Here is a 17,640-nt window from a genome sequence, read left to right as displayed (position 1 = left end):
TCATTTAAGATAGTACTTGTTCCCACCATGTTTGAATCAGCAATATGGAATATACAGTAAATATGCATCATATTCCACAGAACTGTTAATAAAATTGGGGTTGATGGTATAGGTAAAGGCCAGCTGCAAAAATCTTAGCAAGAGAGTATGGAAATGCCTCCAGCTTTTCCCAAAGTTAGTAATCATTAAAAAATTCAAACAGCAATTACAGGGATATTTTGAAAAGCAATGCACACAGTGCAATTAAAAAAAAACCCAGCCTTTTATTTATTTTAGACACTAAATTCATTTGTTTGTTTGGTTTGGTCAAATAATGTTTTGGTTTTTCGGTGTGTGTGTGTGTGTGTGTGTGTGTGTGTGAGAGAGAGAGAGAGAGAGAGAGAGAGACAGAGAGATATGAAATGTTTACTTTGTACAGTGTTTCAAAAATGGAAAAAACTGCAAATACAAATCAATTTTTCATAAAAGAATGAACCACAAGATACTGCCTACACTGTGAAGTAAGCAGAGAAGAAACTGTTCTTTCATCAGTGCCTGAAAACAAAACAAATAGAAGTCTGCCAGATGTTAAACATTCCTCAGCATCAAAAAATACTAATATATTAAACATGCAAAGAGGGTTTCCATAGAGTAGTTAATGGCAGCCAGAAACTTTGCTCCTTAGAGAATACTAACTTGTTGTCTGTCTTCTTTGTTTTCTGTAATTTTTTCCTTACAAATGCAAGGTGAAATATGCACAACTTTATATATAACACTTTGCATTATTATGGATGGTTGTACAGTCACCAAATTAGACTAGATTTGGTATTTTTGTCCAGCTACAGAATCTTTCCCAAGGACCTACATGGTTATTATTATGAATGAGTTATCTAGTTAAATTCACAGTCTAAGGCAGGCGGAAATGTAACTATTCAAATCCTAATTAAGGATTTAAGAATTTTTAATTTCTATTTTGTTTTATTATATTAATTGACTCTTAAAATGATTCATGAAACAAAAAGGCTTCACCCACCCTAGTCTGAAGCCTGGGACAAGAACCACTAGTCCAGCCTTTAAGGCAGAAGAAAAAGGGATAATAAACATTGATATATGCGTTATATTATGTAAGACTGAAATAAAAATTAACTGATGAGAGAGTAATTCCATTTATTTTTGAAAGATACAGGAAAACTCCAAAATTTTAAAGTAATTATTTTTTTAGAATAATTATTTGAATGGATTTGAACAAGGAACATTTCCAATCAGAGTCGACTGTCATCTTTTCAAAATGCTCACAACATTATGACCAAAATTAGTGCTGTCAATCAATAATAAATTAAGGTCAACATTTCATTCCAAATTGATTTCTGACATACTAACAATATCTGATGTTTAAATTGAAAGAGAAAATGGTTTATTGTTGGAATGAGATTTGATGAACAGATCTCTGGGTCCAACAGGCCTTAAAATAAGTAAAGCAAAGATAAATCTAGCAGTTTTAGCAGTTGGAATAGCACTATATTTTAAATAAAATAGGCCTATATTTTAAATAAAGTAGGCTTCAGGTTAAAGGCAGAAATTAAAGTGTTCCATGTTGGGCAACTGTCGTCTTCTCATATTTTTTGGGTAAAACAAAAGCACTTTCTATGCACAATAAATCACAGGAAGTATTATGCATTTTTTTAGGAATGACATAGACAGAAGTTTCTTCTCAATATACCGAGCATTATGGTCAATCAATATGAATGAAGTGATACCGGTTAATGTATGCTAGTTATTACATTACCTACATATTTGTTCAATTGTTGAATTTTGGGAAAATGTTTCATAGACCATGTAAATAAATAATCAGAGATCAGATAATGTTTGGCATGGACATATAAGTACCTAGTTGTAGATTCAATTGGTTGCATTTGGGTGGTCCCATGAATTATTTCTATGATTAAACCCTAATGTAAACTTGGTTTTTTGATGTATGTAAGTTATAAGTGTAATCTGCTTTAGTAAAACTTTCTTTACTTTTTATCTAGTTCAGTGATGGCTAACCTTTTCTGGATCGAGTGCCCCAAACATGTGTGCGCGCGTGCCCAAACCCTCAAAATGCAATATGTGCACAGCCCCCACACATGCCCCCCACCCCATGCATGCACATGCCCCCACACGTGCCCCCCACATGCCTCCCACCCCCTACACGCTCCTGCATGTACCGCACCCAACACGCATGTGCGGCAGTGACCTGAAGACCAGCTTGCCGACGGGTGTGCATGTGCAGCAGAGCTGAACTGACAGCTCATATACCATCAGAGAGGGCGCTGTGTGCCACCTCTGGCATGCATGCCATAGGTTCGTCATCATGGATCTAGTCTATTTGCATTCCTGAAAATATGTAGGGGTATTTCATAAAAAACATCATTTGCAATGCACACACCAATTTCAACATTAAAAGCATTCATACTAAGAATGGAGTTGAAATGCATATTATTATAATTCTCAACAAACAGGCATTTCACTTATGCTTGTTTACAAATTAGTCTATATGTCACCCACACTTTTCTGTGCCTTTTCAACTCTAATCTCTTATGTCAGAAGATCTGGAGAATACTATTACAGAATATACTGTAGTATATTCACTGTAGTATATTCACTGCATATTGTTTTCCTCTGTCAATTTAGATATTATAATCCCAAATCTATTGTTATTGTTAAACTCTACTTTCCAGCAGTCCCAGCTAGCATGGAAAATTATAAAGAATTTTGGTTTAGGAAAATGTTGAGGGGCGTAAATTCTCCACTCCTGAATTAAAAGGAATGAGAGGCTCATAACAGAGATGCCTTTTCTGTTGAGGTGCCAGTTGTTTGGAATAATGTCTTCTCCAAAATTTGGTTGACCCCAACTCTTAGTCTTCTGGAAGATCCCAAAAACTTGATTTACCTTTACCTTAAAGGTCCGTCCTTGGCTGTTTGATATAGTGATTAAACCACCAGGCTAAAAAAGTGTGCAAATATGAGTTCTAGTCCTCCCTTTATTATGAAGGGCAGCTGTGGGTGATCTTGAGCCAGTCACACTCTCTCAGCCCAACTTACCTCACAGGGTTGTTGTAGGAAAAATAGGAGGTGAAGGTGAGTTTGAATTATTTGTAAGGAAACATACATACAAACAAATAAACTTTGAGCCAGGATGAAATGTGAAACTTGACTTTCAACAGTTCATTTAGTGACTGTTCAAAGTTACAATGGCACAACTGCAGTTGTTTAGTTAGTAACGTTTTTGTTAAATGAATCTGGCTTCCCCATTGTCTTTGCTTGTCAGAAGGTCTCATTTTCCTAGGACACTGCAACCATCATAAATATGAGTCAGTTGCCAAACATGTGAATTTTGATCACATGATCATGGGGATGCTACAAAGGTTATAACAATGGAAAATGATCATAAGTCACTTTTTTCTGTGCCGTTGTAATTTTGAACAGTTACTAAATGAATATTGTAAGTTGAGGACTACCTGTATTCATTTTGTACATTATTATTCTTGAAAATGGTAGTTTCTGATCTACTTAAAAAATAAATGTCTATGGCGCTTCTTAGTCATCCAGGTCATCATGGTTGTCCCAAAGGTGCTTTTTCAAAAGGCAACCGGATTTTTTTTTTAATTTCACATCTCATCCAAGAAGGGTCTTCAGTTCTGCTTTAATGAGAAACAATTTTAATAAATAAAAAACAAACAAACAAGAAAGTCCAGTTGCCTTTTGGGAAAAGCATCTTTGGGATAACCATGACTTGGATGATTGAAAATCTTCACAGACCTTTAAAAATTAGCAGTTTCTTAAATTATTTGAATTAGAACGTTCAAAGATTGATAAATAAAAGTCAAATAAAAATGGCTGAATTCTGCCACGGGATCATGTATTCAGGTAAGTTATTAATATATAGACAATAATACGTAAGTTATTATTCAGGTAAGTTATTAATATATAGACAATAATACAGAGAATCATAGCACAATTTATGTGAATTAAAAAAGAATTTTTAGAAAATGGTGAATAACAAACTGACTTTATTTGAATCTAAGTATTCAGGTATAATTATACAAAAGAAAAAAATGGATTAATTTCCGGATAAAATGAGCTAGGTTTCTGGATATATATATATATATATATATATATTACAAAAAGTCCTTTTTACATTCTTGTCCCAAATATGCTTTTTAAAAAAGGTAACTGGTTTTTTTTCCTTGAAGATGTTTTGCTTCTCATCCAAGCAGAACTAAAGAAGCTTTTTGAATGAGAAATGAAATGTTTTCAAAGAAAAAAAACAGCCCAAGAAAGTCCAGTTGCGTTTTGGAAAAAGCATTTATGGGACTAATCCTTATAGCAAGTAAAGAAAAAAAAACTACAAGCACACAGGAAAAATATATCTAAGAAAGTATGAAAGGAATTCTCCAACTATCCCACTTAACCTCATCCCACCTCAAAAAATGGGGAAGCAGAATATTTATTAGCTATGAAATACCAAACATCAGTTAGAAAATGATTAAGGAAATCTGTAATAAGAATGAAATTCAACAATCATATTGGACATAAAATTGGCTAGTTGACCTCCTGAATAGGAATGCTGCCTATGAATGCTGTCTATATATACTGCTACAACCTTGTGAGGTAATATGTGACTGGCCTGAAGCCATTCAGCTGGCTTGCATAGGAAAAGGAGAACTAGAAGTCGCGGTCCCTCATTTTCTAGTCCAGCACCTTAACCATTACACCAATCTGGTGCTTATATTTAATATAGTTTGGTCTTGGCAACTTTAAATCTTCTACAGTATCTGAGATTTGAAATCTTTCAGGTTTCATAATGTGGCTGCCATGTGATAGTTTTGCTTACTTATAGTAAAAAAAAAAAGTGAATTTCTTATGTTAAGGATATGTTTATTGGAACATGCTCTCTACATGGGGGTCCCCTTGAAGTGCACTCGGAGGCTTCAGTTAGTTCAGAATGCAGCTGCGCGGGTGATAGAGGGAGCCACACGTGGCTCCAATGTAACACCGCTTCTGCGCAGACTGCACTGGCTACCTGTGGTCTATCGGGTGCACTTTAAGGGTCTGGTTACTACCTTTAAAGCGCTCCATGGCTTAGGGCATGGGTATTTATGGGACCGCCTGCTGTTACCTTGTGCCTCCCACCGACCCGTACGCTCACACAGAGAGGGACTTCTCAAGGTGCCGTCCGCCAAGCAATGTCGGCTGGCGGCCCCCAGGGGAAGATCCTTCTCTGTGGGGGCTCCTACCCTTTGGAACGAACTCCCCCCTAGTTTGCGTCAATTGCCTGACCTTCGGACCTTCCGCCGCGAACTGAAAACGCATTTATTTATTCGAGCGGGACTGGCTTAAACTTTTAAATTCTTAATTCTTAATTTTAAATATTAATTTTAACTGGAGTTGTAATTTATATGAATTTTAAGGGTTTTAAGTTTAAATATTTTAATTTTTTGGCCAATTATTGAATAAGTTTTTTAATTCTCTGTTTTAACTGTACATTGTTTTTGTTTTATACTGGCTGTACACCGCCCTGAGTCCTTCGGGAGAAGGGCGGTATAAAAATCTAATAAATAATAATAACAACAACAACAACAACAACAACAACATACCTAGGCAAGTTTTAGAAAATTTAGCAGTTTGTACTTTTAATGGGTTTTAGAAAACAATGAAACATTCATTTCCAATTTGTACATTGTTTGCATAAAATGTGATTAAGTTCTCAAATCTCCATTTTATTTGATTTTTACTATAACTTCAGACATAATAGAAGTTACTTCTATTAAGTAGAAATAAGTTAAGTAGATTCCTAAACTAGATGGTCCAATTATCAGGCATGAAATTATCCCTACTTGTTCACAAATGTGTTCACAATTATCCCTACTTGTTCACAATTATCCCTACTTGTTCACAAATGTGCGAGTGCTGTCATCTGCACATGCGCAAAGCCTTATGAACATGTGCAGAGGCTTAAAATGTCACAAAAAAGCAATGTCATGACATCCGCGTGGGTGGATGGGGCCTCCTGCAGCCGCCACCGGTTCACCTGAGCCGGATAGAACTGGCTGAATTTCACCCCTGCCAATTAGTAATATTAAAGTAGAAGTATTATATTTCTAAATACTTCTATTACTTCTGTTAACTAATGCTCTATTTTATAATCTCATCTTCTGACTTTCAACTTATTTCTAGTCTATTCCAATCATTAATATAAAGCTGGGAGAATCATGTAAAACCTTCAAAGTTTGTCACAAACTACAACTACTTTGTCACAGAAGAATTTCTGAAGTGTTTAGCATTGTAAGAGATGAGGGTAAGAAATATTCATTTTGCAAGCTTCCCATTATGTTAATTCAGAGGTTTGAACTCAATATTCTCTGCTTCACTGCTGTTGTGCAGAAAAGCCTAGAATTGAGCTGTGTTTTTTAAAATAAAAGAAATACATTTTTACAGTATACAAAAATGTATGGGCATTAATTCAACATGATCTAGAAAACAAGCTGACCAAAAAGAACATCTAACTGGGACTGGGGATACATGTAGGGCAGCTGAACTAATTTTTAGATAAAATCAAAATATATTTTGGAGCCAACCTCATATTTTCTGAGTGTTGAAAATGGAACAATTTGATGCAATAGAATATTATATAAAAAAAAGTAACATAAATGTTTTTAAGATTTGGCTCTAAAAGGGTTTAAAGGAGGCTTGGGTAATTTCTTCAGATCAACTGAAGAACACTGATTTTTTAGAAGTGCATCAAGAAGATGTCACAGGTTTTTACATTTATAATGGTAGTAGATTCCTAAACTAGATGGTACAATTAATATTAATTATTTATTTTATTTATCTTGTACTTTTAAGACTGTTCATCAAGCAACTGAGATAATTCTGAGTTAGATTACAAATGTCTTTTATTTTCTTCTAAGCTGCCCAAGATTCCTATGCTCTATTTGCTTAAGAAAGATTTTTTAAACTCTGAATTTCATATAATAGATTGTGCATTTAATTAAAAAAATAAGTTTCCTCTATAAATTCTGAAATTATGATAAAAATTCTGAATTAATTGTAATGCATAAATGACATGTTAAATAGTTAATAGAAAAAGGACAGAAAGGAATTGCAAAATATGTCAATAATGAAATACAGATTTTTACTCAGTTTGTAATATCTGGCAGAAGGTGGCGATCTATACTTACTTTGAACATTACATAATGCAATTCTATTTAGAATTCTGTATATGAAAAGCAGCATAGAAGGAATATGAGCATTAACATGATTTTTACTATTAATGTAATTGCTTTCATATGCTAACAATTAGATACCATCTATTTCCAATTTAAAAAAACTATATTTCAAGTAGAAAAGTAATACACATTGTACAAGAACAAGTTATATGTATTACTTAGATATGATAATAATACTTACAGGCATCTCTAATATATAGCAACATAGCTAAGAAAATGTAGTCAACTAAATCAAGAGTGATGCTGTCAGCAAATAAAGCATCCCACACAACAAGAAGGTCCTGAAGGAGAAATTCTCGTCCAAATAGCAGCCTTATCCATCTCCTAGAAAGAAATTCCAAGGAACACATAAAAAACTGCACATCACAAATGAGAAATAATAATTTATTGAGAAATCCAATACATAATAATTTATTAATAAAGGAGAATATTTGTAGTTCAGTGTTTGTAGCTTGGTGCTTTCTGAGCTTGCTTTTTTTCTTGCAGACATTTCATTACCCAAACTAGGTAACATCATCAGTGCTAGTAAGGAATGCTGTTTGCTGACAGCCCCGTACTAGCACTGATGATATTACCTAGTTTGAGTAATGAAACATCTACAAGAAAACAAGCAAGCTCAGAGAGCACCAAGGACCCCTCATAATAATTTATTAGAGATCTAGATGGTACTTAACTGGATTCACAAGATTGTAGTTGGAGACACATTAATGATTCATTTTTGAACTTTCTGTATGAAAGTAATTCTAAGAATAGGTTCCCCTTCCCCCCGGTATGCAAGCCATATGTGGTTTAGAAAAGGTCAAATTCTGCATTAACCAGATTACATATAGAAGTATATTAAGGTGTATAAAAGCACTATTTGTGAAATGCTATTGAAATGCTATTGATAGTTTGTATATCTACCAATCTTATATTCCTGATGAGCTCAATTATAAAAAGTTGTTACAGAATTGATCAAATTGTTTATGAAATGTGCCTTACTTTTAAAAGGTCTTAAGCAGAGGTGGGTTTCAGCAGGTCTAGAGAACTGGTAGCGGAAATTTTTAGTAGTTCAGAGAACTGATAGTAAAAATTCTGACTGGCCCCACACCTATCTATTCTCTGCCTCCCGAGTCCCAGCTGATCGGGCAGAAATGAATATTTTGGAATAACCTTCCCCTGGAGTGGGGTGGAAATGGAGATTTTACAGTATCCTTCCCATACCACGCCCACCAAACCAAACCACACCCACCAAGCCATGCCATGCCCACCAAGCCACACCTATAGAAATGATAGTAAAAAATTTTGAAACCCACCACTGGTCTTAAGTAACTGAACCAAATGTTTTAGTCCTATGTCTAATGCCTATTCTAAGTAGACATTTATATTATCAAGTTATAACCATTGCAAATGCAATGCAGAGGTAACTTTCAGTTGTACTTTATGCTAATAGCTGATGCAATTAAAATTCAGAAATATAATAAAGTTCTTCATGTAATTTAAACAAACAAATACAATATATCTCTCAAGTGCTACAAATCAGAACTTCTAAAACTTGAAAAGGAAGAGGAAGCACAGAATCTTTGCACAATTTACTGCTAATTGTACTGCACAAGGTACAGATTTCGTCTTGGTGAATACCATACAGAAATTATTTCTTTTTTGTATTACAAATATAACTTGGGCTGTGAATGAAATCTTTCTTTTTTTCACCAAACTTATGATTCAGATTGTGAGAAATTTATACTAGAAACAGATAAAATTAATACACCAAAAAGAACATTTGTGTCTGTGAAATGGGAGAGGGAAACATATTGTGACATAGTAGGATTCAATTTTTTTAAAAATCAGAAATTCCATTTTCTTCTGTATCATTTTACGATGTGGCATTAATTGCGGATACTCAAGTCAGTCTGTTTGGTACCTTTTTCTTTTGTTTTTAAATTGTCTCTTGAGAATATTAAGCACTGGAAGGAAGAGTTATTATTTTCACAGAATTAGAGAGTTAAAGGATTTCTCTGCTTTTGAAATCATAAGGATATCGGCCTTGCGGAGTTGACAGGTATGTGCAATTCACATAATTGAAAGTTATTGTATTCTAACTGCTATCTGTACCTTTTCAGCAACACTGTAGTAATATCCATAAACCAAGGATCCCTAACATCTCTAACTGGCTAGACTACAGCATGCTTTCTCTTCCTGTAAAACAAAGTAGATGCTCTAAAGAATTATGTCTGAGTCGGAATGTTTTTATACTAATTAACACACTTTTACTGTTCTTTCCAATATGTAGATATAATCTAAATTTCACTTAATGATACCATTGGACAAGAGGAGTCCCTTTCTTTTCAGTGGTTGTATAGTTTAATTATAGTTCTGTCCTGTTAATTCTAGCCTCACATCTGCTACACCTGCAGACTGCTATGCTCAAGACGGTGCACCCTTTTATCACATTTCGTAGCACAATAATTTGTATTTACCACACCAACATAGAATTGCAAATCAATCTAAAATACTGAAGGACTTTTTTAAAAAACCCAGTAATAGTTATTACTATTTCCTTTCTAAAAAGCATAGTCCTGTGTTTTACATGATTTCTATATAATTAAATCCTAATCTCAAAACAATCCATAATTGCTACCCACAAATGGTAGTTTAATAATGACCTTCAAGAGAAATATTAATGTTCTAGGATGACTTTAAAAATATTAAATTTAAAACCTTCAAAAGAAATTATTTTTATTAAGGATTACTGAGAATAAATTTAATGAATGCAGCTACAAATCATAGATAACTGGATCAATGATATGACATAAAGAAATAAAATACAAAAATGCTTAACAAGGAGTATGGTATGGTATGGTATGGTATGGTATGGTATGGTATGGTATGGTATGGTATGGTATGGTATAGTATAGTATAGTATAGTATAAGCTCTATTGTCATTTTACATCATATATACAACAAAATTGGTTTAGCCTCTCTGGTGCAATTCATAACAGAAAATACAAAACACCATAAATAGTATAGAGAATAATCCCTATACAAGTAATTGGGGAAAAAAGACTAGTCATACATTTCCATATGTGCGTGGAGTGATTGTGATTGTGTTTAAGAGTCTGACAGCCCATGGGTAGAAGCTGTTTTTAAACCTGTTTGTCTGGCTGGCTGTGCTTCAATGTCTTCTGCCTGATGGTAGAAGCGAAAAGAGACACTGGCCAGAGTGTGAATCATCCCTAAGTATCTTCCTTACTCTACTGAAACAGCTAGACCTGGCAATGTCATCTAGTGGTATTAGAGGGCGACCAGTGGTTTCTTGTGTTGAATTGATTACTCTCTGTAGTGCCTTCCCAGCCGCAACTGTTAGACCAGCATACCATATTGTTATACAGTATGTGAGAACACTTTCTATTGTAGACCGATAGAAAGAAGTCATCCAGCCTTTGTTCCACCTGATTGTTCTGCAGGACTCTGAGGAAATGAAGTCTCTGTTGAGCCTTAGGAACCACCAGGGATGTGTTGTTTTTCCAGGTGAGATCTTGTCTAATGAGCACTCCCAAGAATTTAAAAGAGGAAACCCTCTCCATGCATCTCCCCCTCGATATACAGTGGGGCAGGTTCCTCTCTGTGCTTCTGGAAATCTAGCACAATCTCCTTTGTCTTGCTAGTATTTAGATGTTTTTGAACATCATATGGATATCTTCTGGACTTCTTCCCTGTATGCTGATTCGTCCCCTCCAGTTACAAACCCCAACACCGTTGTGTCATCTCCAAACTTTATTATGGTGTTTGATGTATTCAAGGATATGCAGTCATATGTATACAGCGAGTAGAAGGGGGTGGGGGTGGGCTGAGCATGCAGCCCTGAGCGGAGCATGTGCTGAGCTTCAGGATGAAAGATGTCAGAGACCCACTCCTTACTGTTTGTGGATGGTCCATCAGGAAGTCTTTGACCAAGTCACAAATGAGGGGAGAGAAATTCAGGTCAGTCAGTTTTTCAATCAGAATGCCTGGTAAGATGGTATTAAAGGCCGAACTATAGTCCATAAAATCATTCAGACATAGTTCCCAGATTTCGTGAAGTGTCTCAATGCAGTATGTAATGCAATGGTGATGGCATCTTCTGTCGACCTGTTGCTTGTATAAGCAAACTGGTGTTGATCAAAATTTAGAAGAACATAGAACCTGAGGTGTTGTAGAACCAGTCTCTCAAAGCACTTCATCACTATAGACGTCAGTGCAATGGGTCTATAGTCATTCAGGCTGTTTATGGCTGCTTTCTTCAGAACTGAAATGATTTTGGCTGCTTTCAAGCAAGATGGAACTCTAGCCAATTGCAGGGAGATGTTAAAAATCCTTGTCAAGACGTCTGTTAATTGGTCAGCACAAATTTTTACCAGTTTTCCCAGCACTCTGTCTGGACCTGCAGCTTTGTTGGGATTTACAACCTTCAGCACAGCTCACACTTGATGTTCATGCAGGGTGAATAGCTGGAGATTAGAGGGCCTTTGAGCTAGAGCCACAGAGAAAGATCTCCGAATATTATCAAACCATGATTTGAGTACCATCACAACACTATGTTTAAATTTTTAGAAGAGAAATGTAATGAAAAATAGTATAGGTACATAATGCTATATAAAATAGTTCAAGAATATGAGACTATTTCCTGTTGAAAGAGGACTAAAATTTACAAAGGCACATTATCAATGATCTATTGTTGCAAGTCAAATATTGACTTATCTTTAGATGTTGTACAATAATCCATTAGCCCATTCCCATGTGTGAAATATTAAGAATTTGCCTTGTACAATTCATATACTGATATAGTGCCCTGATTTTCTGTATATTTTAGAAGTAGCAAAAATGAAGCATTTCCAATACTTACAAAACCCAATGAATACTTCCTTATAATGTAGATTAAAATGTCAAAATTCAAGCCATGTCAATGACTGCTACAAGTCCCAAATGTTTTCTCCAACAAGACTATTATGACACCCTTTAAAAAAATTATGCTCAAATATTCTTGTGTAATTATATAATTTCTTACTTCACAGAGAAAATGAAAGAATTCAGGAATAAATAGCTCCTTAAACAGTGTTTTCTAAAATATTATGCTAAGTCAAATCAACTTTATTATAGTCAAAAGTAAACTATATTAACTGTTTACAAAGTCAGTAGAATCTCTTACTAATTAATACAGTCCTGTTAAAAATTTTAAGACACCTTCTATTAACTTGCACTCTGGGATTATGTAGTTCTCATGTTTCTCTAAGGTTGCAAGCGATTACATAATTTTAATGCACTATAGGCAACTTGTTTATCCTCATCTGACAAATGTACAAAAAATAATAATAATTCACGGAAATTTTGCCAGAATTGGATTAATATTGTTGTTTTTGTAAAAAATATCATATAAAAGCATAATAACATATTCTCCTACTGCATTTTCTTCTCATAACTTTCATTCTCTATAAATATGCTTCAGATTGCTTTATCTAAACTGAAAAAAGCTCTCATATTCAAAATGGCATCTTGAAAATTATTGCTTTTCCCTGAAGTTGATATGGCTCCCTTTAGTTTTCTTTCATTATCTTCTTTTAAAAGACTTTTAAAAATAATAGTTACTATTAATGTTACTGTTAAGAGTAGTAGGGTAAATACAACAAAACAGGGCACGAATTATATTTTGTTTATTACCTACTGTTAATATTGTGGAATCTATCTTAGTTTCATCATTTTTATTCATGAATGCTAAAAGATGTGTTGCTGGAAGAATGCATCAGTTCAGATAGTTATACACATGTATTTATAATTTTAATAGACAATAAAACATGACAATGGCAGAAACGCTGCCCCTGATCTAATATATACCTACATGAATTTTGCATGTGGGGTACTGATGTTTAGACTACAAGACTACATCTCTCCTTCACATTCCCAATTGAACACATTACCAAGGAAAGAAAAGGATGGAAATAGCATGCACAGATCATTCTCTATTCAGAGGGAAACCCCATATGCATTAAACTGAATGCCTTAAAAAGGATTCAAATGTGATTAAAAACAAAAGGAACCATGACTAGTAGAGACAGCTTGGTAAAATGGCAAAAAAAGAAAACTGTTTGCATGAATTCATTCTCTATAAATATGCTTCAGATTGCTTTATCTAAACTGAAAAAAGCTCTCATATTCAAAATGGCATCTTGAAAATTATTGCTTTTCCCTGAAGTTGATATGGCTCCCTTTAGTTTTCTTTCATTATCTTCTTTTAAAAGACTTTTAAAAATAATAGTTACTATTAATGTTACTGTTAAGAGTAGTAGGGTAAATACAACAAAACAGGGCACGAATTATATTTTGTTTATTACCTACTGTTAATATTGTGGAATCTATCTTAGTTTCATCATTTTTATTCATGAATGCTAAAAGATGTGTTGCTGGAAGAATGCATCAGTTCAGATAGTTATACACATGTATTTATAATTTTAATAGACAATAAAACATGACAATGGCAGAAACGCTGCCCCTGATCTAATATATACCTACATGAATTTTGCATGTGGGGTACTGATGTTTAGACTACAAGACTACATCTCTCCTTCACATTCCCAATTGAACACATTACCAAGGAAAGAAAAGGATGGAAATAGCATGCACAGATCATTCTCTATTCAGAGGGAAACCCCATATGCATTAAACTGAATGCCTTAAAAAGGATTCAAATGTGATTAAAAACAAAAGGAACCATGACTAGTAGAGACAGCTTGGTAAAATGGCAAAAAAAGAAAACTGTTTGCATGAATTCATTTCTCTATTTTCTCCCATGAAGTGACTGTTATTCACTGCAGTAACTAATGTGGTAGGGTAAAGTGTTAGTGAGCTGTTTAGTGCCAAAACCAACTACCAAAAGTTCTATGGGTAAAATGATGTTGTTCTTTTCTTTCTATTAAAAAATTAGTAATTAAAGAAAGCACATACTAGGTTACCAAAGCTTTCTGCAAGGCTTAGCCATGAATAGATACAAAAGAATAGAAGCAAATATTTGATTAAAATATTAACTCCAATTTTAGAACATATTCTAATGATGCACACTTTCCTAGCTTTATGGTCTGTCCAATGGGCTGGAATTAAAAGTACCAACTGCCCTCCTATCCTAGTTAGGAATTTTGGAAGTTGTACTTACAGACTAGCTGGAGAACATCAGGTTGGGAGGTCTGCTTTAAGCTTCAATCAAAGCTTATTTTCAATTCTAGTAGTTTAGGCCACTTTGTCATGCAGCCTATAGAACATTCTGAAGGATATTGCTCTGCAAATTCTTGATTAAGGAAAAACTAACTTTTTAGAAAACAGAAGCAGAATGGTTTTATTGTCACCATAGTATTTCATGGTATATCTAAATTAAACTGCCCTTCAAAGGCCATAGACAGCAGTCCATTTCTATCCATTAGTTTGGCTAATAATGCCTTCATATATTCATGAAGAAAGTCATTATCATCAATCTTCCAGTTATATTGACCAGTTCAATAACTATTTATACATGTACCCAGGAAATCCTGGATGGCTTCTCATTGCCTATACAATTGTAGAAAGACCAGTATACATTCAAAACAAATGACAATGGTGATTTAAGCACTCACCTAAGAAAAAAATGCTAGATAGATGCTTTATTTGTATCTATAGTTCAGATGTAGCATATATTTTTCGGCATTTTTGAAATCTTACAGTAGTAAAACTAAACTGTTATATTGCACTTGGCAGTGTTAAAAATATGCCTATGTAAGCTTTTTAAATGCAATTAAATTTTTTGAAAACAAAGCTGCATATAAGTTCACTACACTTTAATGTATGGTTTATTAATTTTGCAACAGAGTTTCAGCATGTAGTTTTTATATTTGTAGTCTGTTAAAGAATGATTGGGTAACCAAGTACATCAGAGTCAAGTCCCATAGATTTCAATTAGGGTTACCCTAGGGCAAACATAAGTGCGATAGCAGTCATATTCTATTTTACATATGACTTATAAAACAACAGACATACGTTTTCTAAAATAAACTGCCTACAGCTAGCAGAGTTGCATGGTGGGAATTTAGCCACTATGGATAGAAGACAATGGACTCATTTAATTATCCACATATTCCTGTAGAAACCCTCTTGGTAATAAAAGATTCAGATGCAAAAAACAGGGAATTCATTAATTAACTACCATATTTGTTGAAAAATGTGCACTAAATAATGCAGCATAGAAATAGTGGTTCTTCTAGATGCTTGTCTGCAGAGTGTGCATGTGTGTGTGAGAGAGACAGAGAGAAAAAAGCAATGCCTATGCAGCTTCTAATTATTCCAATTATCATGGCACACTATGAAAACTTGATTAATAACACTGAAGATATTGTTGTGGCAATTAGCCATATGGTTGTGGGACTTTATTCTGTCACGATTTAGCCATTAGCATCTACTTATGTTCGTCAGAACAGTGCATCCGTGACAAGTTGAAGTTCCGCTCACCTTGTCGATTCCCCCGTGAGCCACACTAGAGAACTTTTTATTCCTGGGAGCCCTTTGCCAGAGTAAATTTTTCATGTGGCATCCGGTCTGACTGGGGACAAATGTCAAGTAGCTAATGCAACAACCCATCAAGCCTAGCTCTCTCTGCAAAGATACTTGGTAAATTACTTGTCAAAACAGACTTATTTCAAAAAAGATTTGACCAAGGAAATTAATGTCAAGTGAATTTGAGTGTTAGTAATTCAAACAATATGCACCTTCCATTATTTAGACATGATGAATGTTCTATCATGATTTTGTACAATTGCATGCATTACAGTTACATGTGAAATGTATACTTTACAAGCCCAGGGAGTTTAGGTTCACTGTCAGTTTGGGTCCAGTACAATTTGGAAGATGTAATCCTTTTTTAATGGGAGTCCATTACGTTTATCTCCCTCCCTTTCACAATGTGTGTTGTGAAGAGAGTGAAGGGGAAGGGGTGGGGGAAGGAGAGGGAGGGGAGAGAGAGAGAGAGAGAGAAAGAGAGAGAGATTGAGATTTCCAATTAGTTGGACTCACAGCTGACCTACATGAACACTAGATAACTCAAGAGAATGCCCCCATTACCCACACTGGGACAAAAACCAAAAAGGATCATGAAAGTAAGTTTTTTAAGGAAGCAGGGAAAATATGACTATTTTTTGTTAGAAACATAGGAATGTGAGTGGCTTACTGTAGACATTTTAGATAAGCTGTATTTAACTTTTTGTACTGGTTAGAAAAAAATTGGAAATCAGAAACAATATTTTCATATTATTATTTTGCGTTTACATCGCACATATCCTCTTATGGTGCCATTAGTCACAGTAAACTCCATTTTCAAGTACTGTATTTTTCAGACTACAAGATCTTTTTCTTTCATCAGCTTCTGTTTCATCGTTTGCAGGGAAACAAAAGCTCATGAAAGAAATGCCATAGAGATCAGACCTGGGGCAAGGGTGCGCATGCCAGCAGAGAGGGCGCTGTGTGCCACCTCTGGCATGCATGCCATAGGTTTGCAATCATGGCCATAAGGTAACACATGCAGAGCCCACATGCATTATGCATGAACAGCAATTCTTACCCATTAAAAAGAGGATTGAAGCTGATACACCAACTAAAGCTGAAGAAAGTCACCCCAGATACAGGCTCCAATATTGCTCAATTAACACTAGCAATAAGTCATTATAGAATCATAGTTCTGGTCTACTCCACCTATACAATCAAAATAGCAATAGCACTTTGACTTATATACCACTTCACAGTGCTTTACAGCCCTCTCTCTAAGCAGTTTATAGAGTCAGCCTCTTGCCCCCAACAATCTGGGTCCTCATTTTACTGATCTCGGTAGGATGGAAGGCTAAGTCAACCCTGAGCTGGTGAGATTCAAACTGCCAAATTGCTGGCAGTTGGCAGTCAGCAGAGATAGCCTGCAGTACTGCATTCTAACCACTGCACCACCAAATAAGAATAATGCCAGAAAATTCTGGAAAAAAGAACAACAGTTTTTTTGGAATTCAGTTTCAATCTGTTTCTTACAGCTTTCCATTGGCAGTTGGCCTCTCCCAATGAGTTCAAATAAATTGGAATAGTTGAGGAAACAGAGAAGGATCCTACAGTGGTCCCACCCCCAACTCTACCTGCTTATTTAAAAAGGGAACCCTTATTCTCAATCCTTTGAGGAATCAATGGAAATAAATGAATTGAGATCGAAGAGGATGAAAGTGGGTATATTGTATCAAGAGCTGATACAAGTTACCCAACAAGGCAACTAATCTGTTTTCTGTCCCATATCCAGGCCACAATCCAGACTGAAAAGGATGCAGAAAATTGGCTTCCTTTAGAGCACCCTGAAAATCCCAACATTCTTTTAATAATCTTTTCC

At 35.0% G+C, this 17,640-nt stretch overlaps 1 protein-coding gene across 12 annotated transcripts in view; it reads right to left on the bottom strand.

The window, feature by feature from the left end:
• TBC1D5 (TBC1 domain family member 5) overlaps window positions 1-17,640 on the bottom strand; it is a 407,351-nt gene that overhangs the window by 71,589 nt on the left and 318,122 nt on the right. For all 12 annotated transcript variants that reach the window (XM_058183253.1, XM_058183246.1, XM_058183249.1 and 9 more), the window contains one exon: window positions 7,432-7,574. In XM_058183253.1, the coding sequence (XP_058039236.1) occupies window positions 7,432-7,574 (143 nt within the window). The remainder of the gene's footprint in view (window positions 1-7,431; window positions 7,575-17,640) is intronic.

This window comes from Ahaetulla prasina, chromosome 4, assembly GCF_028640845.1.
Source record: "Ahaetulla prasina isolate Xishuangbanna chromosome 4, ASM2864084v1, whole genome shotgun sequence".
Taxonomy (NCBI): domain Eukaryota; kingdom Metazoa; phylum Chordata; class Lepidosauria; order Squamata; family Colubridae; genus Ahaetulla; species Ahaetulla prasina.
This window is presented reverse-complemented; position numbering and strand designations above follow the sequence as displayed.